Source organism: Phytophthora infestans, genomic scaffold (assembly GCF_000142945.1).
Source record: "Phytophthora infestans T30-4 supercont1.2 genomic scaffold, whole genome shotgun sequence".
Lineage (NCBI taxonomy): Eukaryota > Oomycota > Peronosporomycetes > Peronosporales > Peronosporaceae > Phytophthora > Phytophthora infestans.
Window position 1 is genome coordinate 3,422,740 of NW_003303757.1, and position 26,941 is coordinate 3,449,680.

The window sequence follows — 26,941 nt, forward strand, 5'->3', positions numbered from 1 at the left end:
ATGTTAGAAAATAACCAATTGTGGTACAGTACGTGTGGCAAAATGGGGTGCATGGTAATTTGGTCCCCAATCCATGTACGTGTACCCTTATTTGAAGGCGGATGTCAAATTTTGACGGCTCACCTGCCACATATGCATTTTGACTCAAAATGCATATGTGGCAGGTGAGCCATCATGCAGGCTTGTCGTTGTCCTTGTGTAGACCTGCAGCTGCGGCTAATGCAGCTGCAGCCAATGGCAACGCCTGCACCACGGCTTCGCTTATTCCGGTTGCCACATGGTTGTAGGTCCAGCGCAACCGAGTTTGCTGACTCGGATCGCCAAACCATACAAAAAACAAGTTAGCCAACCGTTACTTCACCCACTATCGTCCCTCCCAGAGATACCAAGCATCGGCTTCCTTGTCAGTCCCCTTTCGTCTACTTCTCAGTCAGAACCAAGGTCATTGCAACATGGTGGTGCAACGTCGACCCATGGACGTAGAGGCCGAGGTGCCTACAGCCGTGTACGCGTTGGACCTGCAGCGCGTGAGCCAGTTGCTATGCATCCCGGAGACGGAGCTTCTCTCGGGATTTCAGGCAGACCCTACGCGTTCGGAGATTCAGGGCGTCATCGTCGATGCCGGTGAGAACGTCCCGTTCGAAACCGTGGGCCACGACGCCGCCAGCGCTCCAGATGAAGTGGAAGTGGACATCGACGAGGCTCCAAGCTCTCGTCCTCCTCGCTCCAGTGCGTTGCCTCCACTGCCCCCTGGACGCCCCTCAGCTGTTCGTGCTTCAGCTCCACTGGCAATAACCCCCACCTCGCGACGTCCTGCAGTTCGTCAAGTGCTGCTCACTGCTGCTGTGCGGCCCAGCAGTCTAGACGAGAACCAGCGCCCCAAGTGCCTCATTCAATTAGGCCAACAGACTATCATCAGCCATATCCTCACACAACTTTATGCTGCTGGAGTGGAGCGAGTGGTGGTGTCGGTAGCTGCAGCGGGAGCGCAAATCGTGGCCGCAGTCAAGCAGACGCCATTCTACACCAAGATGAAGATCGAGTTCCTGGATTTAGGACGGAAGAATGACGACGGACACGCTCGCTCCATTCTCGCAGCGAGGACCATGTTCCCCGGCCCAGAACCGTTCTTGATCCATACAGCTGATCACATTTTTGACAAATCAGTGGTGTCCAAGCTGTCTGCGTATCCTCTTGGAGGCGCAGTCGCGTGTGTGTTGGTGGAGACGGAGATCAAAGAGTTAACGGGTTTGCCACCAACTACAGTCAAGGTGAAGATCAACGAAGACCACCAACACGTGACCCACATCGGTCGTGATCTGACAGTCTACGATGGTATCGATGCTGGTCTGTTCTTGAGCTCGCCGGACATTTTTGACGCTTTGGATGCGCTCGCTAGCGAGAAAAGCTACTTTTCTCTCGCTGAAGCCTTGGATAGTTTCACAATCAAGTCAACATCGTCGAGTTCCAGTCGTCTGACGTACATCCCGACGGCTGGAGAAACGTGGTTCAGTATTGAAACGGAGGAGCAACTGGCCTACACACAAGACACTGATGGAACGGCGAAGTTATCTCCTTGGACGGTCTTCTTGGCGTCGACACCTATCGGAGACCCATCGCTGACGAAGAATGTGGTCATCGGAGTGTCAGCGCCTGACCCAGATATGTCGCTTCGTGTTGCTGGTAATACCGACAGCGTCAAGCTTTTCCAAGGTTTCGTTGTGGGCGTAGGCAACTCAGATTATCCGGAGGATGGAGATGAAGGGGTCGATGTGGGTAAAGAGAGGCTAAGTCCCAGTGGTCTCAACGATTCTGAGTCTCGACCGCTGTTATCGTACAGTGCGCGGTCGAAGGGACTATGGTCAAGTCGCTCTGCGAGATCTCCGTTCTCGGCACGGTCCTTTATGGATAGCAACGGCTCTGCGTTCGAAAATGATGAGCTGTCGCCATTCGTACTCTCGTTCCCTATGGATGACGAGACTTCCAAGACGATTGAGGAGGTTAACTCTAAGCACCACGCGTACCTGATTGAAATGACTCCGGGTGATCCGTCTGGTGTGTTACCGCCTGGCTCTGGTATGTCAGAGTACTTACTGGCTGTGCCAGGCAAACATGAGCTGGATTATGAAGAGGATGAGGCTTCTATTTCGGCAAGTTTGGTGACTCCACGAGCAACACTGACACCACTGCACAAGGCTACAATTCTACCGTCCGATATCACACAGATTCAGCTGAACACACGCGGGTTCGAGGATAATCTTGAAGTTACTGTCGTGGTGAAGCGCAAGGCTCCGATCATCGGCTACATGCTGCTCATGTCGTCGCTCTTCACAATCTCGTCGGTGGGTGTTGCGTTGGATGAAATGGACGACGTGGTAACACCGGAGATTCGCATCTTCTGGCGAAACATGGCCACGTCGATGGTCACATTTCCCTTCGCGCTGACAATTCTTCTGCGTGGTAAAGACGAACCGCATGGCTCTAACTGGAAGGAGCTGGTTCCTTCTGTCCTCGTGGCTGGAGTGGCGTACGCATACTTTGTGGGATCGTTTGTTGTGGCTTTGTCCATGACTTCGGTGGGTCATGCAACACTGTTTAACAACGCACACTCGGTGCTGCTTGTGTTCTGGAAGATCATGCAGCGAAAGCCTGTAGCTGCGCTCGAAGCTTTGGGTGCTGCCATTGGTGTTGTTGGTGGCGGCATCACCACTATGGATACGACTGACGGAGGTCCTAACATTGTATCTGCGACCGCGGCTGGAGATCTCGTGGCTCTTTCTGGTGCTGCTGGTGGAGCGATTTACTTCACGTTGGCTAAGAAGGTGCGACCACACATGCACCTGCTGGTGTTTCTATGTGGTCTTACGGCCACATCAGCCATGACGTTGCTTTGTTACATGCTGGCTTCGGGCCAAGAGCTCAGTCTGTCTACTGATCCTTACGATGGAGTGTTTGGATGGCTGACCCCGTCCGTCAACCGACTACTGGTGGTTCTGTACCTCGTCTTCATTTGCGATTGTATCGGCACAATGGGCTACATTGGTGTGATGAAATACTTCGATCCGATCGTCGTATCAATTGTGTGTCTGATGGAGCCCATCGTAGCCACAGCACAAGGTATCGTCATGGGCGTGGATGTCGTGCCTGGGCCTTTCACTTTTATTGGAGCTGCTCTCGTCATCGGTGGCACGTGCCTTGTGCTCTCCTCACAAAGTCGCAAGACAGAGAAGGTGGACGCCACAGAAGCTGTTCTAGCTTCAGATGCTACTCCACGCGCCGTATACAGTACGCGCTCGCGAAAGAGAACACCGCGATATGGCAGCACACCCCATTAGATGAACTGGAAGAAGTCACGATGAATAATAGAAATAACACGTTTTTCGCAATATATCAAAGTGTACATGTACGCTTATCGCTTCCTTCTGCTCATTCAACCCAGCTTGTTCAGCTTGCTTTGGTAGTATCAACGAGCTGCACGACCACCTTTCCCATAGCATGCCCCGCTTCCAAGTACTCCATGGCCATATCAGCCTTTTCAAAAGGGAAAACCTTGTCGATCACCGGTGTGATGGAGCGTTGCTCAGCGAGCTGACGGATCTCGTCCATAACGGCGCCATCGGCCACGACGAACATGTACTCGTACGTGATTTGAGCTTGGCGCGCACGACGCGTCACTGAGCTGCTCAGGCAGTCCAGGAGAACACCCAGAAGGTAAGACACGCTCACACCCTGGAGATCACCAGTGGAAAGCGATTTCCAAGTCGGCGTCTCCGCGATCGACACGACTGAGCCACCACGTGTGATGCACTCGAAGCACTGCTTGGCCTGCAGACAATTAAGAAAAACTGGTTAACATTCCTTAAACAGTGCTCTGCATAGGTGAAACTGCGTACCTCTGCGGTGCAGTCTAGAGCGAAGTCATACTCAGCCAACTCGCGTTCAAAGCGCTCGTGCCCGTAGTCCACCACCTCATCGGCACCAAGAAGTCGCATTCGCTCCAGCTTTTTTGTGCTTGCAGTTGTCGCAACAGTTCGAGCCTGCAAACCAAGTGGCGCATGTTCAGGTCTAAATGATGTAGCGACAGTCAAAAAGCGGTCAACAGCTCACCTTGAAGACACTCTTGGCGATTTGAATAGCCATTGACCCAGCGCCTCCAGCTCCGCCAGTGATCAGCACCTTTTTGTTTTCAGCTAGCTGCCCCAGACGAAAGCATTGTAGTGCTGTCTGCGTCACTAAAGGTAAGGCCGCAGCTTCCACATGTCTGTGCACAGAACAGTAATAGCAATCCTCAATAACCCGTTCACCATACAATCATCCATCCTTCTCGTCCTCACGTCAAATTCGAAGGCTTCTTGCTGATGTAATCCGCTTTCACAACGACAAAGCTGCAACATGTGGCATCGCCAGTGCAGTGTAGTTAGCAACCCACGATTCCAGCTCCTTCAGGTTAAAGGTTGCCACAGACGAAAACAAAACAGCAGATGCACATACTCCGCCAGGGCGCCATTGCTAAAGTGCGGTAGCATACCGAACACCTCATCGCCCAATGCAAACTTGTCCACGTCGTCTCCGCAGTTGGTCACCACACCCGAAAAATCATACCCGACAATGTGCGGCCTGCCGTATCACTCCTCTTCAGCTAAAGACCATCAATTCCAGCAGTTTGAAGCTGCTCACCAAGTATTTTCCAGCAGCATCTTCAGCACGCCCTGGCGCCGCTTGTAGTCAATCTGCAGATGAAAAGCATTGCACCACAGTAAGAAGTGCAGACCGTGCAGGCTAGCCTCATACTGTCAAACGTTACGGGATTGAGCGAGGCTGCATGCACTTTAACCACGACGTCCTTTGGTCCGCCCAGGTCGGGGTCGGGCTGGTCACCCGTTTGCATGACGGTTGGGCCTCCGTATCTACAGTTTGCACATGTTAGAATGCCTGAGCGGTGTACACTGGTAAGAGAGAAAGCGACAGAGGACGCACTTGGAGTAGAACCAAGTCCTCATAGCGTTTCGCCTTTGGCAGGCAAATTCGATTGTGAATTAAGCTTAAGGTGAAGTGAAGCTGGATGTGGCCCACATCAAAGTACCCAAGTTGAAGTCGACTTATAGTACATTTTGTCGCGAAGGTAACAATCAGGGTACCGGCTTACCAGTACCCTGATTGTTACCTTCGCGACAAAGTGAACAAGTTTTGGCTCTGATTGTTACCAAAAGCAACTGTTCAACAGAATGTATGCGGTTCACGCTGTACATGTACATTTCTCTGCAACTGTGTTGCTGTTCCTGCTGCATCATACAGTACCGGAATTAACGGTATTTTTGCAACCGATCAATTTTTTGCAACCAGTGGCCCGTAAAAAGTCTGCAGTGCCAACAAAATTAACCAATTTGGCATCAAATCAGTGTCCCAGTTAAAGCACGCTATTGATTACAATATTGTGAGCAAAGCGACGGTTTCAAATGGACAGGAGTATCTTGTGCGAGATTTTACGCCTTCCGCCGTTCTTACGGTTTTGACTTGAAAGGTACTTTTTACACGGTTGCAGAAAACACGTAAATTCCGGTAACCATTCACTGCTCGCAGCGAGGTATTAATAATGGCACTCGTTATTTTGCCCGACTGAGATCGACTTATATACGTGTACAGATAGTATACTACGGTTAAATTGGAGTAAAGGTAGGACACTAGCGCGTTTGCACTCGTCTGCGGACTTATAGCCGTGGGCCCGCCCCTCTCTTCGCTTGCTGCGCTGCGCTCGGGGGGCGCCGCTGCGCGGCCTGCCCCACCCCGGCCTCTAAGTCCTCGACTCGGCAAGGCGCTGTGTCTGGGAATAGAAATTAATTCCGAGTGAATGTTGCCAAGACCGTCGGCTAAGTCCATTTTATGCATGTTGGGGAGTATAATTGTATAGTCGGTTAGCCAGTCGGGCAAAATACTCACTTCCATTAATAATTACATGTATGTATTCGCTGCGATTACTATTAATAATTGCTTTGATTGGTCTTTCTCAATTATCGCAGTATATTTTCGTGACTCACGAATTGTGAGTCTCAGAATTATGTTCTGTACACACACAAAAAGATACAACTGTAAGAGCATCTCCAGCGGTAGGACTTATACCTCGGTCTTAAAGATCCTTTTGAGACCTCTAATTTAAATATAAGTCCATGTCAAAAAAAAATGCTTTCCTTTATCAGATGGAATTAACGAAATCTAGACCAATCAGATTCCGAAACAGATTGCAGCACTAAATGGAGTGGAGATTTCCGCATACGATAGAAGGTTTAGACGACTCTGACGACGAGTACTATCTAACATTCATGGCTCCGGATAGTATCAATGCGCCCCTACGAAAGAAACACAAGCATGGAGGATCAGGAGCTGGCAGAAGAACTAATTAGGAGCGCGACCGCGGGATAGGAGGAGAGCGCTTAATGAAAGACCACTTTGGAGACAATCCAACCTACGACGATCGTACGTATCACTGACCTCACCGTTAGCTGGATTATATGATATTTAATCGACTTCTCTCAACTTGTATTTGTAGAGGACTTTCACCGACGCTTTCGCATGCGTCGCAGCCTATTTGAAACTATCGCTAACGTCCTTGTGGAGGATGACCAGTGTAATTATTTCGTTCAGCGCCGTGACGCCACTGGACGTCTGGGTTTCCTCCCGGAGCAGAAGGTGACGTGCGCCTTGCGCATGCTTGCGTATGGTTCATCTGCAGATCAGCTGGACGAGTTGATTCGGATGGGAGAGTCTACGGTGCTCGAGACGCTAAAACTTTTCTGTGAGAATATCATTCGCTTGCTGGGACCGGAGTACTTACGTACACCTACACTCGATGACCTGGGAACACTTCTTGCAGAGAATGCGGCTCGTGGTTTCCCAGGCATGATTGGCAGTCTGGACTGTATGCACTGGACATGGAAGAATTGTCCAACCGCGTGGCAAAGTGCATTTCAAGGGAAAGAGAAGACAGCGACCGTCATCTTGGAAGCCGTCGCATCTTGATCGTTGTGGATATGGCACGCTTTTTATGGTGTGCCTGGGGCAAACATTGATATAAATGTGCTGGAGAGGTCGCAGCTATTGAATGACTTGGTGAACGGAGTGGCGCCCAAGGTTCAATTTACTGTAAACGGAGCAATTTACGACCAAGCTTACTATCTCACAGACGGCATTTATCCACCCTGGGCAATATTTCAGTCTACTTTTAGTGCACCTCAAGGCAACAAACGGAAACTGTACGCAGCTGAGCAAGAAGGAGTGCGAAAAGACGTAGAACGCACGTTTGGTGTGCTCCAGCAACGCTTTTGGATATTAGCGCTGCCGTGTAAGCTGTGGAAAGTGGACGCGATGAATGATGTGATGCTGGCCAGTATTATTCTTCATAACATGATTGTCGAAGATGAACTACCATTTCAGGATCTAAACCACGAGTATCTTTTTAAGGACGAGTGGGTGAGCCCTGTACAAAGCACACCGGCAGAAGAATGTCCAGTATCAAGCATTGCCCAAGCATTGTGTCATATTGAAGACGAAGAAGCTCATTATGAGCTAAAAAACGATTTGATTGAGCACGTATGGCGTCAATTTGGTGAACGCAGCTAGGTAAGTTATGCATGGCAGCTTTTGACTACTGAATTGATTTGGTCGTTCGAGCAGAGCTACAATTCAGCAGAGGTGATATTATGAATGTCGCTGTTGCTGCTGTTACGGGTAATGGAGTCGTTTTCTTTGTTAGCATTTGTAGCTACCGGTACCTAGCGTTGCCCTAGCTTCAACAGAAACGAGTTGTCCGTGATCCAAATGTGGGTGTTGTTGCGTCGCTGCTACATTCGTTTTCTTTATCTTTTCGAGAATAGATTTGCGCTGCATGGAGAAGAACTCTTTTGACTCGTCGCTCTCCGGGTTTTGCATGAAAATGGCCAAGTACAATTGTTGTTCCATCACGACAACCTTTCGCTCAGTCGCTGCAGCAAAGCGAAGATGAGCTTCATCTCCTGCGCATTTTGAGCTCCAGTTCTCTTGATGCGCTGCTTTCGCTGCTTTGTGACCTTCTGGTCTGGCTTCATCGCCATCACTACCGGCCTTACGCTTGGCTCTGGCACTGCTATCACTTGTAATCTTGGAGGTCCATTTGGGCTTGTCTTTCAGCTCATTCCATGCAGCAAGAAACTCAAACGGCTGTTTGTGTCTCTTTGCGTAGATTTTAAGTGCAGCATCGAGATACATCTCGTCATTCCAACCAGAACGCTCCCGACTCTTCACCCTGGCATACACGCCGCAAAACTTGGTCGCCTCTGGCTGCATTTTTTCCAGCGCCCTCCGACTGCAGTTGCCGAGCGATCCTCACTACTTTCATCGCTCTTGTTTTCCAACCAGTGTTCATAAAGTCGACTAAGGAATGACGTCTTCTTTTGGCCTGTACCGACGACAGGATCTTCTGATGTCTCCAGCCAGGACTTGCAGAGCTGAACGGTGTCAGCTTCACTCCCTTGCCCATGGTTGATGAAGTTTCCTTTAGTTTCCCTTCAAAACCAGTATAGTAAAGTCAAGTCGAACTGATTGAAGCCCAGGTTTTATTTTAAGACCCAAAAGCCAAGTTTTAGAGCCGATTGAAGTTAAAACCAGCTTTATATCCATTAATGGACGCGTTGAAACTCATTCAAGTTTTAAACGTGTTACGTTTAGGATAAATCCGTGTATAGCCCCCACCGCTGGAGATGCTCTAAGGAGAAAACGTTTTATCTTCACCTCCCACTCCCTTTGACACGGCAATAATGCGGGAGCGGGACTCCCGCTGCGGGATTATTTGGCGCTCCCTGACAATGCCCTCGTAGCCTTTTAGGAGCCTCCCGGAGGAATTTAAGAACGTGGTCGGCTAAGTACGAGTGAGCATAGCCACAAATTGTAACCGGTGTTTCCGAACCGGGGGGAGATCAGCAAATCCGGTCATTTGCCGATCAGCGCCCAAGGAGCTCAAGCCCAGAGATCAGAGCTTGAAGAACGACACGGCGCTCGATGCGTCCGGGAAGAAGCAACTCGAGCTGCCAGCGAGATTTTTTTCCTCTTCTTCCATCGTCAGAACATCACGATTTTCGAAACGCTACGCCCCTTCTCCCCCTTTCACACATTCTCGCTCGCTAAGTCGTCTATTTTGAAAAAGCGCAAATTCAGCACAAACCTGCGTTGTGGAGAGGACGACTTTATCAACTTGGTAAGGGAAATTGAATTCAAATTCGCATGCATTAAAGCTAACTTGTCGCGCTTGTTTGGTTACAGTTAAACAAAAAATGATCGATAGTGTGCCCGAGCTACAACTCCCACTGGGTAGTTCGCGTATCTCGCCCGTTGACTTCGAGTGGCACGAAGAGTGAGACGCTTACGCGCGTAAATGGACGGCTGACTACCAACCAAGCACGCAGCGGGTCTTTTCACCAGCGAATTCCGACTCGGTTAGAAAGCGGAATAAAACTATCTCCGGTCAGTCGAGACCGGTTCAAATCCCTGCAAAACCGCCTACAGCTCCGAATGAGTCTGCAGCTGCAGCGGAAGGTGTTCGCGAGATATTTTTATGCCCGAAACTTTAAAGAATTTCTGGATCAAGATCGTGTGTACGTATGGTTGGAATCGCAAATGCCATGAGAGCGGGGTATGCGAGGCTTTATTCGGCAAATCCACGGAATGCCAGGCAGGTGTCAATGCGGCAGTGATGTGGGAAGATGCTGAGTGAGCGCATATTAGAAGATATAGCGAGACCCCGGATCTCCCGCACCATGTCGGTATGATTTTGGCTTAAATGCAAAAAAATGTTGGTGACTTTTGTACTGCTTAAAATATGATCCGAGAAAACTATCAGTGAACATGGTATTTTGGAGGTTTAAAAGTGCCCCAACTATTATAAGTACAGTAAAACCTGTCCTAAATGATCCCTGTCAAGGCTGATATCCTTATATATCTGATATGGAATCGATCCATCGACTTGGTAGTTAGCAATTACTATGGGACAAATCTGATAGTGTCGAAACGCGTAACTTGATATGCTTTTCCCCCCAAAAAATCTTAAATTTGTATGCATTTTTTTTTACGTAAGAGCGTGTAGTGGCAGCAAAAAAGCTCGTAATCGAAGTCTGAGTCAGTGCTCCTCGGCTTCTAACCGGGGTTTCTCTCGCGCACGCGATTGAAGCAGTCGTAGGTCTCTCTCCAACTTCTTTTCTATATCTGGGTGGTCCGTTAGCATTAGAAGTACTCCTCGGACTGCATCAACACCTTGTTTTGCAGTCATAGCGTAGCTCTCTTCTTCTACAGCATCATTATCTTTAGTAGGCATGCTTTCCGTAGCAGTTTTCAGGAAAGCAATATCAGTTGTGTTGCTCAAGAGTTCCGCTGCTGAAAACGACTGCATTTCCGTGTTCTCCTCCGCAGCGTTGCAAACGAAGTCTGCAATGTTCATTGGGCTACGGACCCGTAACCGTGCCATACATTCGAGCAACTCACTTTCCAAGATGCTGTCAACTTTCTTTCGGGAACGGCGGGATAATGAGCGGCCGCGTATGATCCCTGTGTGCCTGAAACAATTCAGTACAAGCTCGCCGTCGATATCTCTCCAGCAAAACTTCACCCATTTCATAGCTAGCAGCTGGTCGATTGCATAGATATTGCCGTCATTACCGGCTTCTTCAAGATCTAATGCGTGCTGGAGTCATCGGTGACGATAACGCTGCTTCAGTCCTGCAATAATTCCTGCGTCTAGAGGTTGCAATTTGGAAGTTGTATTTGGCGGCAAAAAGTGAATTTTCACATTTTGCAACTCCAACCCAACAGTAATGTGCGAAGACGCATTATCCGTGAGAAGGACAACGTGGCATTTGAGGTTCTTCATCTCCATGTCAACATCGTGTAGCCACTCGCGGAAGAGTAGCGCTGTCATCCACGCTTTCTTGTTGTTTCTGTACGTGAAGCCGAGCTCAGCGTCGGCCTTCTTTTTGAAGCATCTTGGCTTACTAGCGTGCCCAAAAACAAAGGTTCCCTCATGTCCAATCCATCTGCGTTGCAGGCAAGCGCAACTATTATTCGTGTCTTACTCTTCTTGATACCTTCAATTTGAGTGCGTGCAATCGTCCGATCTGAACACAAATTGTAAAATAGGCCCATTTCGTCGAAACTGTAAATGTCCGCTAGCGCATAATCCTTCACGGCAGCACGAATGCACTTAAGTTGAATTGGGAGTGACGCCATATCCACCGAACCACTTTCACCGAACCACGTAAAGTTTTAAAACCATGCCGGCTTTGGAAGGAATCAAGTCATCCATTCGAAAACGATAGTTTGTCCGACTCATTAACAGACATTTGCTTGAGCAGCCGGGTCCCCTTTGCCTTCACCATATTGCCATCTATCATAACACGCCGTGCTTGACAGTGGAGGACCCAATTAGCAAGGGCGTCATCCAGCTCTGGAAATGCAAGTGGTTGCGACCGACGTGCTTGTCAATCTTCTTCTCGAACGGTTTGATAACGACGTGTTTGCGATAGTGATGCCGAAATAGTCCCTTGAGCAGGCTTCTTGATCACTGTAATTTCTTGTTGTGCCCTTTGGGCAAGCTGCTCCTGCGTTAGCGTCGGTTTTTCTAGTTTCCACAAGCATTTTTTTTCTTTTGCTCAAAATTGAGATTGCCGACGTGTTTCTGTTTTCGAGACATGGTAAAAGCCAAGCCAGCCGAAGTAGGACATGGTGATAAAAAGCTAATGGTCCGCCCAAATCTGTGGAACTTGCTATATCGGATAGTGACCTCGTCCACGGGACTTATCAGGTAGGGAAGGTTTTACTGTACTTAGGGATAGACCATCCAAAGGGAGTTGCCCCCCCCAAAAAAAACCACACACACACACACTAAAGGGCTAATACCTTTGAGATTGTGCAACGCTACTTCTGCTCAACAGTGTTGGAGCCATATGCTATTTAACGACGCAGACTTGGTGAGCAGAAAAAAGGAAGTCGAGTGCTGAATTACCGTTACCTAAGTAAGACTGATCTTACCTCGGGGACCCCGCCCCCCCCCAGTATTATCACATGGTGCGTGACGTATGTCGGAGCGTGCTACTCTGTAAGCACAGTGCGGCACATGCAGTGCAACTGGATACGCGTCATCTTGACGTACTACGGTATCTGCGTCATCAGTCTAGTGCAACTCGTAGTTCAGCTTCGAGGAGGTCAGGCATTGAACAGGAAGCGGTCGCTCAGCGGCTTTTGCATAACTCTCAATTCTACTCACTTCTCATTTCTCCGGGTTCGACTCACATACCAAGTTCATATCTATCCAAAAGGTCATACGCGCCAACACCACGACCGCCTTCACGACCAAGCTCCACAAGCTCGACGGAACGGGATACCGCGTCTGGGCGTGGCAGCTCCAGCTGTATCTGGAAGTAAAGGATGTGTGAGGTGCTGTGCTGAAGCCGGCACCAACATCGCTGCAACTCGAGAATGAGGAGACCGGCCAAGCTAATCGTCCGTTACAGCAGAGGGAGCGACCGCTACATCAGCTGCAGTTGCAGCAGAAACTCGCCATGACCATCATTCTGTCGGCGCTGACTGAGGATCAAGCCGCGTTGGTTGCGGACTTACCGCATCCGCAGGCCATGCTGAAAGCGCTGCAGAAGACGTACCGCCATGTGTGCTACACGACAGTCGGATCACTTAAGCGAGAGTATATGGCTCTCTACATCGATGTCGGTGGTGACATGCTGGAGCACATCCGGCAAACCCGCTTGATGCTGGCAGAATTGGAGTGCTATAAGGTATCCATCAGTGATTCTGAGAAGAAGAGTAACTTTCTACAAAGCCTTGGGCCCGACTGGAATGGCTACATAAGCTCGCTGGAAACATGCACTACGATCGATGAGCTTCTGATTAAAGCGGCCGCCGAGGCAATGCGCCGTGCGACTCAAACACAACGTGGAAAGCGGAGTGGTGCCCCAGCAGTGCGTGGCGGTAGTGCCTTTACGGCGGCCACGCACGGGAAGTCAGTTGTGAAGAAGGGTAAATGCTTCAACTGTGGGAAGCGTGGTCACTTCAAGAACGAATGCAAGTCGAAGAAGCGACTCATCGGTGCATCTGGCGGTGAGAACAACAGCTAAGGCAACAGTGGTGGCGCAGAGAGCGGTTTTGGCTATCATGTGAGTTCTGTATCGGACTCAGGGAGCCTACTGGATAATCGACTCTGGCGCATCCAGTCACATGACGGGCGCGCGTGTACTACTGTCTGGTCTGAGTAAGATGGACACAAACGTTTTCGTTACGACGGCTAATGGGATGAAGCTTAACGCGACGCATCGGGGGAAAGCGCACTTGCCACTGGCTACTGGCGGAATGTGCACTTTGGATCAAGTACTGTTTGTGCCTGTGCTGCAACGCAATCTCGTCAGTCTTAGCAAGGTCAGAGCTGCAGGGCTTACGGCCACGTTTGATCATGAGCGATGCGTGATTACGAGCGGCAAGTCCAAGCTGGTAGCAACTCGACGAAGCAGTGGTCTGTATGTTGTGGAGGTGCCCAGTACTATCCGTAATGCTGAAGCGGGATACGTGTCTGGCGATCGGCTGAACGACTAATCCCTCTGGCACGCCAGGCCTGGACATTTGAACGTTCGAGACTTGATGAAAGTGCTGAAAGACGGTGGTGTGACAACGCGCGACAAGCAACTGCGTCCCTGTGAGGCTTGCGCAGCTGGGAAATTAGCCAGACCACCTATCTTATCGAAGAAATCACGAAAACTTAAGTGCGGACAAGTCCTGATCGCAATCGACTATGTGGGGCCAATGGAAACGACATCGCGTGATGGTTATACCGACTTGGTAAGTATGATGATCGAGCCCTATCACTTAGCTGCGGTTTTTCCAGTCAAAGACAAAGGCTCAGCTACGCAGCTGCGAGCACTCCGTGAGTGCATTGCAAACTCGAAGGTAGCGGTCCCGAAGGCAAAAGTGTCTGTACTGAAGAGCGACAACGCTGCTGAGTACGTTGGTGGGGAAATAGCCGAGTTCTACAACGAGAACCGGATTGCGCAAGAGTTCAGCACCCCATACACCCCGCAGCAGAACGGCAAAGTTGAGCGGGGCAACCGTGTTGTCATCGAAATGGCGCGATCCATGCTTCAGGCAGCTGGGGTGGAAAAGCGCTTCTAGAGCGACGCGGTTTTGGCCGCAGCGTACATTCGAAATCGCTGCCCGACTAAGGTACTAGCTGGGGCGACACCTATCGCAGCACTGTGTGCCAGTGCTGAGCAAGCTGCGAGTCTTTGGCTGTGATGTGAAGTGTTGCTTCCCAAATCGCAGCGGCAGAAGCTGGATGCCAAGACGGCGAAAGGAGTCTTTATCGGCTACGAGAAAAGCGGTGGGTATCGCTTCTGGGTGCCAACTAGACGAGACGGTCTCGGACAGGTCGTCATATCACTTACGGCAGTCTTCTTCGAGTTTTAAGTCCCTAAAACAAGTTAGTGATACTAGAGGGAGAGCTGCCAGCAGCGACACAGCCTGAGCCAACCAGTGACTGTGCCGGTTGGGCTGGATACAGTACAAGAAGACGTGGAAATGGAACCTGCCGAACATGATACATCGGCCGCCGGAGAAGATCAGAGGCAGCACATCGTTGACTCCCGCATGGAGAAGCAAGTTGTTTGCCGCAGCACTCGTATCAAGAAGAAAAGTGTTCGCAGACTCGAATTTGAGGAGTCGCACAACGCGGAGGAAATGGCATTGGTGAGTGAGCTATAAGACCCACTCACGCTGCAAGAAGCCATGTCTCGTCCGGATGCGGAGCAGTGGCGCCAAGCTATCAACGCAGAGCTGGACAGTTTGAGACGCAATGGCACCTACGAAGAAATGTTTCCTCCAGCAAACGTACGTCCTGTGCAAACCAAGTGGGTATTTCGTCGTAAGACCCTCGCAAACGGATCCTTGGACAAGTACAAAACCCGGTTAGTAGCCAAAGGACTCACACAGCAGTATGGAGTGGACTATACAGAGACCTTCAGCCCCGTCGTTCGTCACGACTCAATCCGAGCCATTCTGACTTTGGCTGTTCGACTCGGCTGGGATCATCTTCAACTTGATGTGCAAACGGCATTCTTGAACAGCAGCCTGTCAGAAGAGATCTTTGTAAGCCCCCCCCCCTTCCCCCCGATTGAAAATGGTGATGGCAAGGTATGGAAATTTCGTAAAGCTCTATACGGGTTGAAGCAGGCGTCGCGAGCTTGGTACGAGACCGTGACCAAGTTCTTGTGCTAGTGTGGTTTCGTGCAGTGCCAATCCGACACCTTCGTTCTTGTTAAGCGCAGCGCTAACAGCATTGTGGTCGTTCTCATATGTAGATGACATGCTCATCTTCAGTGATGTGACGACAGAACTGACTGACTTTCAAGTGAATATTGCTCGTCGATTCGCGATCAACAAGTGTGATACCTCTAGCAGCTTCGTTGGTATGAAGATGTCATGGAGCAAGAACGGCGACATACTGTCAATTGCACAGCTGAAGTATGTCGGCATGGTTATCAAGCGATTTGGCAACAGCTATGGTTAAATGCAGCCTCGCACTCCGATGAACATCGACTTACAGCACCAAGTGATCGATGATATGGAGATAATTGGTGAATCATTTCGTCCTGTTGTGGGATCGCTACTATATGCATCGACAGTGAGTCGTCCTGATCGTGCCACAGCAGCTCGTCTCATCGCTCAAGAAACGGAGCAGCCAACACGCACGCTGCAAGCTGCAATTGGTCGTGTGCTGGGTTATCTCAAGCGAACGGCGGACATGGAGCTGGTATACCGTCAATCTGGAAAAGGGCTGCAGCTTGAAGTGTACTGCAATGCTGCCTTTGCATGCGAGAAGGAACGGAGGTCGTCCTCTGGCTTCGTTGTGTTTTTGAATGGGTGCTGCATTGCGTGGGGATCAAAGAAACAACCAATCGTCACTCTGTCGACTACTGAATATGCGTACGTGGCTCTAAGTATATGATGATAAAGCGACATTTGCACCCAAACCTAACCACTCTTTATACACACTCATTGACCCCCATCCCTACACTATTAGAAACAGAAAAAAAATAAAAAATCTAATTTTGACAAGCCCCATCCTATGGTATCGATGGGTTGAAAACACTAAAGCACACAAACCACCCAGAGCCTTCAATCGAACCTATCAGACGCTCTGAGAGTATCATTAGTTTTACTCAAAAGCAGAAAATTCTAATTTTGCATAACCATGCGATCTTGAATTAATTAAATTGTTATCCTAAATTATCTTTCTATTTAGTATAACAAGATAAGAAGATAAAAAGATAACAAAATGGTTTACACTCAAGAGCTTTATCAGAAGAACAAGGAATCAATAATCGCAGCAAAGAAGCGCTACTATCAAAAGAACCGAGAGAAAATCCTACGGAAGCAAAAAGAGTATGATCAAACACATCGAGAAGAAAGGAAACAGAAATATTTAGCTAAAAAACTAATCAACCAAACTACTGACTATTAATATTTTTTTTGCTTACAAACAATGTTAATCACTATATATACAAAGACATTGTCATCTTGAATTACGTTTTACTTAGTATATATAAACATTTTCAAAATGCCAGTCTCGAATAATCTAAAGAAGGCTCAAAAGACCCGCAGCGACCTCTATAAGTTTGCTAAGACCCACAACCTAGATGTTAATTGGAAAATGAAAACCTCCACTATGGAGAAGGTTGTCAATACATTCAAACAAAGCAAAGTAAAAACAATTGTGAAGACACTCCGTAAGGTTAAGCTAAACAATGACACAGCTAGTTTAAAAGCTGTCAATAAAACAACAGGTAAAGTTGAAATGCAATTGAATCGTTTCGAGCGTATCCGCAAAGACATTGTAGCTCCAGCCGATAAGAAACTTTTACTGCATTTTAAAGGTGAGAATGGATCCGTTTTGAAAACATATCATCTACAAGATAGACTAATTAATATCGATAATCTATATATCACTGAAGAGAATCAATATAGTTCCGGGGCTGATATTGAATTAGACATTATTCCAACATCAACAGTTGAAATCGAATGGTTGAACAACCCAAAGCACTCTCGATCTGAGAGAAAGAATTTCTTTCGTTATCTAACTAAAGCAAATTACAATTTAAATGATTTTCAAGTTTATTATGATGATTGGGAAGAAAATTCATATAAAGAGCAAAGAGAAACACCTTGCTTTCTATTTGCTCTAACTCAAGCTGGTGTTGATGAAACAATCGTAAAAAGTATCTCACAAACAATGTTCAATTCAGGTGCTACTGTTGATTTCATTCGCAAGACAGCTAATGTATTCAACCTTTACATCTCAGTGAAACAATACTATCCAAAGAATTATACAGGTAGAGTTGATAACAACATTTCTGTCTACGGAGTTAAAACTGAAAATCTTATACAATTAGGTTCTGTTGGACAGCATCTATTTGCTATCAAACCAACTAACATTACCAAAGCAGCTCTTGATGATCCTAAATTAGTTGAACAACATCAGCGAGCTGATTTTATAGTTAAAAAGGGAAAAGCATCCTTTAAATCCAATCGCATTAAATTACTTGACAGTTATGAGGTAATCAGCTATCTATATCATCATCGTGAAACACTATTAGATCCAATTACACAAACCAACGTACCCGAGTTATTAAATAATAACTATCAAAAGATTGAATCTTTAACTGAAGTGGATTTTTATGCAAGTGCTTTCAAAGCAATTGGCAGAGTAAATTCAAATGGAGAAAAGGATGAAATGGCTTTGAATATTGGTCGCGCTCCTTTTATACAGATTACTAAAGATGACGATGGAAAAAGAAAATGGGTGGAGGTTAATGAATATAATGTTATTTATTTTGATTTTGAAACTCTGGTTGAAAATAATGAGCATATTCCTTATTGTGTATCATATTGCATCGGACGTAAGACTGAAAGCAATGCAATTCAATTTAGTAAAACAAAAAGCTTTTATGGAATTGGATGTGAATTAAAGTGTTTAAGTGACTTACCTAGAAAGAGTCGTAATCTACTTTGGGCTCACAATGCAGGTTTTGACTGTCGATTTATCCTTAGACACTTATCATATCGGAAAAATGATACAAATCTGATTGAATGTGGAACAAAATTAAAGCAGGCTCATGGATTTTTCTATGGTCGTGAGATTGTTATTAAAGATACTATGAGTTTCATTGCTAGTAAATTAGCAGATATGCCCGAAATGTATAAATCATCGTGCAATGATATGGCACTAGAAAAAGAGTGCTTTCCACATAAATTGGTTTGCAAATATAATCACCGACTACTTTGGGCCAATGGATCTATTAGATTACTATGAGGAAAAAGAAACACTAATAGCTAATGCTACTAAAATCAATGCTTGTGATGATAAATATTTCGATTGTGAAAAGTATGCTATTCACTATTGTGAGAGAGATGTTGATGTTCTACGAAACTGTTTTGAGGCGTTTAGAAAAATGTTTATTGATCGATTTAATATTGATGTGTATCGCTTTATGTCAATGCCTTCATTAGCATATGCAATTCAACATAATGAGGGTTGCTTTGATGATTGTTATGCAATGAATGGAAACGTTCTAGCATTCGTTCGCGATGCAATTGTTGGTGGTCGTGTTATGACTCGAGACAACGAGAAACACCATATACAACATAAGCTTGCAGATTTTGATGCTGTATCTCTGTATCCATCAGGACAATCTGAACTCGATGGATATGTTAGAGGAAAACCTAAATGGTTCCAAAATACAATTCCAAATAATGCTGACTACTATATTGCTCGCGTAAAATTTGAGTCAATTGGTAAGAAACGACACTTTCCATTGTTGAGCTTCTATGAAAATGGAGCTAGAAACTTCACAAATGATATTATTGGTAAGACAATGATTGTTGGTAAACAAGCGCTTGAAGATATTATTGAATTCCAGGATGTTGAAATTTCAATTATGGAAGGTGTTTATTGGAATGAAGGATTCAATAATCAAATTGTATTGACAATCAAATCACTATTTGAGGAGCGACTGAAATTAAAAAAAGAAGGCAATCCACTTCAAAGCGGTGTCAAATTATTAATAAATTCAGCGTATGGTAAACTAATTCAAAAGCCAATTGTTAAGCAAAAGGTTTTGGTTAGTGATGAGAAAAGTATTCTTGAATATACTATCAAAAATATTAATAAGATGATCTCTAGAACACCAATTACAGATGATTTAGCATTGTTTGAAGAGCACAAGGCATTATCAGAATATTTTAGCCCAGCTCATCTAGGAGTACAAGTATTGGATAGTAGTAAACATATTATGAATACAGTGATGTGCTTAGCAGAAGATATTGATGCTAAGATATGGTACCAGGACACAGACTCTATGCACATCGATTACGATGCTGTCAGTAGACTTGCAGATGCTTTTAGACAAAAGTATAACAAAGAGTTAATTGGTAAGCAAATGGGACAATTTCACGTCGATTTAGATCTTGAAGGATCAGAAGGTAATATCTATGCTAAAGAATCTATCTTTCTTGGTAAGAAGAGTTATTTGGATATACTTGCTTGCGATGGTAATGATGTAGAAGGTTTTCATATCAGATGTAAAGGCATCCCATCAAAGCTTCTTGAAAATGATACCTACAAAAAATATTTGGAACTCTATAATGGTGAGGAATTAGAATTTGATTTGAGTGATGTATGTCCAATTAAAATTAATAATAAAACTCAACGTGTAACTACAACGTTAAATTTCAAACGAAAATTATCATTCAAATAGTATAATATGGACTCTCTACTTACTCAGCTCTATTATGATCCAAAAACGGGATTCATAGGTGCAACTAAGCTATACCAAAAAGCAAAAGCAATTGATAAAAATATAACGTTAAAACAAGTCAAAGAATGGTATAAGACACAAGGTAGCATTCAACAATATTCAAATCAGAATAAAAAGTATCCCGAATTCAAAATCACAAGCAATAATCCCAACGAATGGCAAATGGATCTTGCATTCTGGAAGAAGCAACCTATATTGATAACGGTTAATATTAACAGCCGAATTGGATACGCAAGATTATTGAAAAACAAACAAGCGGCTACGGTTCAAAAAGCTATCGATCAATTCATTACAGAGCATAAAGTGTCAGCATTGATGTCGGATATTGGATCTGAATTCACAAATCAAACGGTCGAAAAGTTTTTTGATAGAAATTCAATTACTCATGCTAATTCTATTCCAGGAGATCATACAGTGCTTGGAAAGATAGATCGCTTTATTCGAACGATCAAGGCAAGATTAACAAAGATGCAGGATACTATGGGATTTAAGAAGCTTACACAAAAGCTTTTAAATGATGCTATCGCTAACTACAACAATACCACTCATTCATCCATAAATGCTACACCAAATGAAATGGAAGGGAGAGTTATTTTTGACGAAATTGAACACAACAAACGAGTGGTTAAGCAAGTACAAAAAGGCATTCCAACTGGGTCTACTGTACGTTATCGCTTGAATCCGAAGCCATTTGAAAAAGAAGGTGCGAGATTTTCAAAGGCCGTGTACGAAGTAATTGGATTAGATGGATTAAAGATGCGTATTAAATCAAAGAATAATCATGTCCTATACAAACCAATTAAAATTGTAAAAGCAGAACAATCAGAAGCAGCGATTGAAAATAATCAAATCTGGGAGGTTAGCAAGATTGTTCATCATAAAACACTAAAGAATGGTAAGCACAAGTATCTAGTCAAATGGGTTGGATATGACGACAGCTTCAACACTTGGGAGCCACAAGACAATCTCAGATTGGTTAACAAGAACAGAATGTCAACAGTGGAGAAACAATATTGTTCTAAATATAGATGAAGAAGATGTGTAAATACATCACCAAAAAACAAACACAATGCACCAGAGAAGCAAAAAAGGGTGACTACTGCACTCAACACCATAACATCATTCAAATACAAATGTATAAGAAGGAACTATCTATTATTCATAAGAAGAATAGAATACTCGCTAAGAAAAACAAGGAACTCCAAATATATAAACGTCAAATTACGATCAACGAATTCGACCTCATCAAGCATCAATTGATTCAAATAAATCCGTATATGAAATTCAAGTATCTAATTGCTGATAGACGGTACCAATCTCGCTTAGAGGATGTCTTCAATGTTCCGTTTGATGAAATCGAAAAAAAATATAGAAAACTTCTATATGAAAGAAATGACTTATGTCATCCCTACACAAGTAGATACTGGTGATTTATGACAATCTGAAAGATCCTCCAGTCTTTCGCATTGAGCGTAGTTTAGCCATCTTAGCTTTCATCTCAGGGGATCCTTTTTTTGGCATACCAACACCAGTTAAATTCTTTACCTCACCACGAACAGCGTTTACTAAACCAGGCTGCCCAGTATAGGCTCCAAGCGCTTGAGCGCCTTGATCAACAACACCAGACACTAATGGTTTAACTACAGGCCAAACATTCTCTTTCAACCAAGGCCATGCTTTATCTTTGATCCAACTCCATAGCGACCCTCCACTCATTCCAGAGCCCGTAAGAGCATCTCCATCCATATTTAGCGATGCACTGGTGAAAACACAATTGATACTCCTTTCCCAGCTTGAGCAGCCTTTTTCCATTTTTTCGCGTTTTCTGGATGAAGGGCTAACTTCTTTGAAGAGCCTTTAGCCTGAGAAGCAGTGAACGATACTTTCAATGTGTTTAGAAACTTCTTTTTTTGAGCATCTGTTAACTCGTCACAACTGACCGAAACGTAAGAATTCATATTTGCATAAAATATGTATATTTCAAGAAATAAAAGGAATTTCAAAAAATTAAATAAATGTTCAGCTCTACAATGCAAATGTCTTGGGTTTTTTATTTTTAGTGGAAGCCCTCGAACCTTCAATTCCTGATCCTTCCATCATAGTTTTCTCTTTACTCGAACCGTTAGTACTCTCTTTGATCATTAAATGATTTAGTGTTTTTAGTAATCTTTCTTGATTAGTATGAGCAGCTGATTTAATTGAGTTACCTCTAAGGTTTGGATATCGCACTTTAATAATTTTCAAATGCATCATATATTAAAGTCAATCAAAAAGCTCGCCGAATCAATTTTAATTCTCTTTCCAAACGACGATTATCATTACCTAAACCACGAGCTCCTTGAAGTTTATCGAATTCATGTTGTAGAATGCTTCGACGTCCTTTAACGCCTGCAACACCAAAACCACTCATGGAGTCAATCGAGAGGGCTCTTTGAAATCGTTTTGGATTGACTGACTTTAGTGTAATATCATCCGATACAGGACGGTCACCATATTTATCAACAATGTAGTTTAACGCTCCAAGCCAATTAGCATTTTTATCAACACGACCCTTTATAGGCGGACTAATTTCCTTCTGTTTCTGACTCATGATTGCTGCATATTCACCAAGGTAATATGTTTTCTTCCCTATCTTTGGCCCTTCAAGAAATACCTTCTCATCCGCTAACCAAGGATTGCCATTGTATAATCTGATAAGAATATCTTTCACTTGATTATTGCTATCTGAAATAACCTTTTCATTTGGATGTACTGGTTGAATATTAGTAATACTGTTAGCGTAGGTACTTGAATCAGGATTTTTAAACATAGGTGATCGATTGATTGAGATGTTATTTTGTTTCAAAAGTTTGATATACATATCAAGTGTAGATTCCCATGAGATTTGGCTGTTAGATTTTGCTCGATCACCATCAAAAACTTTCAAGTTTCCGTCCATTAATTTCACTCGATAACCTACATTTACTGGAATATAGCCACCGTGTGGGTTTCTTCCCTTCTTATATGGAATAGGTAATCTAGTACCTTCTAAAAAGGTATTGTTCATCAAAATATCACGAAGTACTTCATATGCTCCAGACTCAATGTTGAATCCTGTTGAGGTTTAGTACTGCTCGTTGGTGCTTACAGTTAGTGTAAGACAAAACCACAACAGAAAAGGAAAGAACGAACTCATTCTTCAATACACTACGAGACACACAGGTGGCTTTTGCCGCCAAGCTACAGCTTCTTTCTCCTCCTCATTCTTGCTGCAGCTGAGAGCCATTGCTCTTCTGGTTATGAGCCCAAAGCTCCCGCTAGCAAAGCACAGTTACCACTAAGGAGGGATGGCTGAGGTGAACAAGGTGTCTACGCACGACAGGAAGTCCATCCCGCCGTTTGACGGTGCCGACTTCGAGATGTGGCTTGAACGGGTCAAACTCAAGCTACAACGCAAGCATCTGTGGCAGTATTGCATCTCGGATGTTACTGAGCCTGAGGAGAGCAAACAGAGTGATCATGAGGACTGGATTACTAAGACGGCTCGGACTAAGGAGATTCTGTACGAATCGATGACAAATCAAATAATGAAGACAGTCAAGTACGAGCGGACTCCGTATCGTGTAATGGAGCGTCTGAAGCGGCGATTCATGGGGAAGACCTACCTGAAATTCGCTGAAGAAAAAGTGAAATTGAGCCGCCTCCGTCTTTAATCCAAAAAAAAAATTGCCCGATCACCTGAGCGAAATGCGGCGGATTATGGAGACCATCTCGGTGGTTGGCAAGCCTGTAGATGAATACGATAAACCGGCTATTCTGATTGGCTCACTACCGCGAGAATACGACAATGTTGTCCAAACGTTCTTGGCGAGCCACACATCGCAAAAGCCGGACGACCCACCAAACTACGAGCAGCTTGAACAAGCCCTGGAGGCAGCTTATGATCATGACCAAGTGCGGAAGAAGCAAGGAAGCAAGGGAAATGAAGATGACAAAGCTCTTCTTGCTGGAGGAGGTCGTGGTCGTGGACGAGGAGCTGGACGCGGCCGAGGACGCGGACGGGGTGGCCGTAGTACTCATGGCCACGAATTTGGCGGCCGTGGTGAAAGAAGTCGAGGAAGCAGCCGTGGAGCTGGCCAAGGACATGCCAGTGGTGAGCATAAGCGAGGTAACGGTTGTTTTCATTGCCACGGAGACCATTTCATGCGTGATTGTCCATATCTTGGCAAGCGTCCTCCGACAGACAGTCAAGATGATGGATCTGCGCACAAGCGCAATAAATCGAGTACCAAGACCGGCAGTAAGAGTCGCAATGATAATGAAAGTGATGAGAACGCTTACGTCATTATGACTTTGATGAAATTGGAGAAGAATGTGGCTGATCTTGCTCATGATCGATGGTATTTGGACTCTGGAGCCACGAGCCATATGACCAATCAGAATATTGACTTCGTGTCATTTACACCGTTGAGGTCAATGGTGCGAACTGGCGGAAAGAATTGGCTTGAAGTTGTTGGCATAGGTGATGTGAAGAAGAATATTGTCACTCCGACTGGAAGATATTCTTTGCTGCGTCATGGAGTAAAATACGTTCCAGAGTTGCAGTGCAGTTTATTCGCAGTGGGAAAACAAGCTTCGCGTTTGCTAGCACCTACAGAGCGAGTCCGATGTCACTTTGATGAAGAGGACTACGCAGATGTACTGTTGCATTCGAGCAGAATAAAGGCGCACAGAGATAAAACCAATCTCTTTCGATTTCCATTTGAGAAATCAGCAGAAACCGCTATGGTGGCAGTGGGAAAAACTCACCATGTAGAGTTGTGGCACGATCGCTTTGGGCATCCAGGACGCAATGCTTTCAATGCACTATTTCGGCACGCACGTTGGCCGATGAAGAAACTCGATCTGCGCGAGCCGGATGATTTTCAATGCGAGTCGTGCATGAAAGGAAAGATGACTAGAAAAAGTTTTCGTTCTCGTGCAAGCGCGCCATCGCGTGAGTGGCTAGTTGGTGAACGTACTCACTCAGATATCTGGGGTCCATATGCAGTGGAATCATACTCTGGTAAACGATATTTTGTACTGTTCATCGATGAAACAAGTCGCTTTGTGACGTTGTTTCTTCTAGCAGAGAGATCTGAAATTTACGAAAAGTTTGAGATCTACTATGAACAAGTCAAGACCCAACTTAACGTTCGCATGAAGGACATTCGAATGGATAATGCTCGTGAATACGGGAAGCTGAGTGATATCTGCAAGAAGAAGCATGGCATGACCTGCTCTCCTTCCATCAAGCATACGCCGGAGCAGAATGGCGTAGCAGAGCGAATGGTGAGGACCGTAACGGAGCGAATGAGATGTCTGTTAAATCACTTCGCATTACCTCAAGAGTTGTGGGCGGAGGCAGCAGTGACTGCAGCTTACTGTGTGAATATTATGCCTAACTCAACGAGGGATATGGAGGTGCCGTATTCGATATGGTATCGAGAAGTGCCATCATATTTGCAACTGCGTACGTTTGGGTGTGCAGTGTTGGCTTATGTGGACAAAGTAGAGAGGCGAAAGATGGATGCCAAAGCGCGTGAAGCAATTTTTTGTTGGATACAATCGTGAAAAGCGTGGATATCGCTTGCTGGACAGCAAGACGCGAAAGGCTTTCTACAGTCATACCGCGGTGTTCTATGAGGATAAAGCAGGCCGAATTCCAGCAGTTGAAACTTCAACGTTGATGACGCCGACGACGATGTCTCGTGTGTCAATCCAGCAATATCTGGATTTAGATGACGCTACCATGAAGAGCATACCGACAATGCTGGACGAGATGGACGAGTCCGATCCTGAAGACATCGAGCTCAATCCTGAAATCAACAATACCAACCAGAACCTGGCAGGTGGGGCAGTTGATGAAGGAAATGCCAGAACTGGTGGGGCTGTTGGAGGAAGGGCTACTGGAAAGAGAAAACGCAATGATGTAGAAGGTGGAAATTCTCATCAAGGAACAGCAGTCAGTCGAGTCTATGGCAGTGCGCGGCACTGAACAACAACAGGCTGCAGCAAACCACCTGCGAGGTGAGTGTGTGGCTGCAGACATACCTGCTTGTGGAGAAAAGCACAGCAAAAAGAAAAATCGACGCAAGCGAGGCAGGTGCGCGGCGCCGACAGTTGCCGAGTCAGGGCAACATGCCTCTAGCGATGTAGCTGAGTCAGAGCAACATGAGTCACGTAGTGAAATGCCAACCAAGAAGCCGACTTCTTCTCTGGAGACTCGCGAGATGAAGACCGCGAACCCGGAGATGCTGCAACGAAGTGGTGACTCTTGCACGGAGCGTTTGAAAACCTCCTCATGCAGAGCATTGCGAGAGTATGTAGCGCCAGAAGGTGTTCGCACTGAGGACTACCCAATAACGCGGAGTGGCCGTGTGAGCAAACCACCTTCATGGTATGGTGATTGCATCTACGTTGCGTATTTACACACGAATTCAGAGGAGTTCGAAAGTGTGTCTCTAACATTGAAAAAGACTCGAGAAGACATGCAGCGAGAAATGGCAAAGGCACAAGCATTTGCATGGTGGCAGGACTACTGCTGCCTGACCTCGAGCGCAATACAAGAGCCCGAGACATTTGGAGAAGCGATGAAGAATGAGTTTTCCGCGCAGTGGAAGAGTGCTGCACAAAACGAGTATGATGCGTTGATGAAGAACAGTACGTGGGAGCTGGTTCCACGAGCTAACAATATGAAAGTATTGAAGAATCGATGGGTGTTTCGTGTCAAGTATCTTGCCAATGGTGAAATCGACAGATTCAAAGCAAGATTAGTGATCAAGGGCTTCATGCAAGTTTACGGAGTTGACTATCTTGAAGTTTACTCCCCTGTGGTGCGACTGGAGACCCTCCGAGTATTGCTGACGCTTGCAGCTGTGTGGGACTATGAAGTTCACCAGATGGACGTCACGACAGCTTTTCTGAATGGGAAGATTGATGTGGAAGTTTTCATGGAGCAACCAGAGGGATTTAAGGTGCCTAGTAAGGAGAACTGGGTGTGCCGTTTGCTCAGAAGCTTGTATGGATTAAAG

General features: G+C 45.7%; 3 protein-coding genes across 3 annotated transcripts; 2 read left to right on the forward strand and 1 right to left on the reverse strand.

Moving 5' to 3' along the window:
- Positions 1 to 452: 452 nt before the first annotated feature.
- PITG_01626 (Drug/Metabolite Transporter (DMT) Superfamily) lies at positions 453 to 3,335 on the forward strand (the record flags this gene model as incomplete). Its single annotated transcript, XM_002908209.1, has 2 exons — positions 453 to 647; positions 702 to 3,335. 2 exons carry the CDS (start codon positions 453 to 455, stop codon positions 3,333 to 3,335), a joined length of 2,829 nt encoding a protein of 942 aa, XP_002908255.1.
- Positions 3,336 to 3,360: 25 nt separating this feature from the next.
- On the reverse strand, positions 3,361 to 5,000 carry PITG_01627 (alcohol dehydrogenase, putative; the record flags this gene model as incomplete). The annotated part of the gene is made up of 8 exons (XM_002908210.1): positions 3,361 to 3,825; positions 3,894 to 4,037; positions 4,108 to 4,261; positions 4,335 to 4,385; positions 4,492 to 4,617; positions 4,678 to 4,730; positions 4,805 to 4,907; positions 4,978 to 5,000. 8 exons carry the CDS (start codon positions 4,998 to 5,000, stop codon positions 3,445 to 3,447), a joined length of 1,035 nt encoding a protein of 344 aa, XP_002908256.1.
- Positions 5,001 to 16,633: 11,633 nt separating this feature from the next.
- Positions 16,634 to 17,274, forward strand: PITG_01628 (uncharacterized protein; the record flags this gene model as incomplete). Its single annotated transcript, XM_002908211.1, has 2 exons — positions 16,634 to 17,185; positions 17,230 to 17,274. 2 exons carry the CDS (start codon positions 16,634 to 16,636, stop codon positions 17,272 to 17,274), a joined length of 597 nt encoding a protein of 198 aa, XP_002908257.1.
- Between the last annotated feature and the right edge of the window lie 9,667 nt (positions 17,275 to 26,941).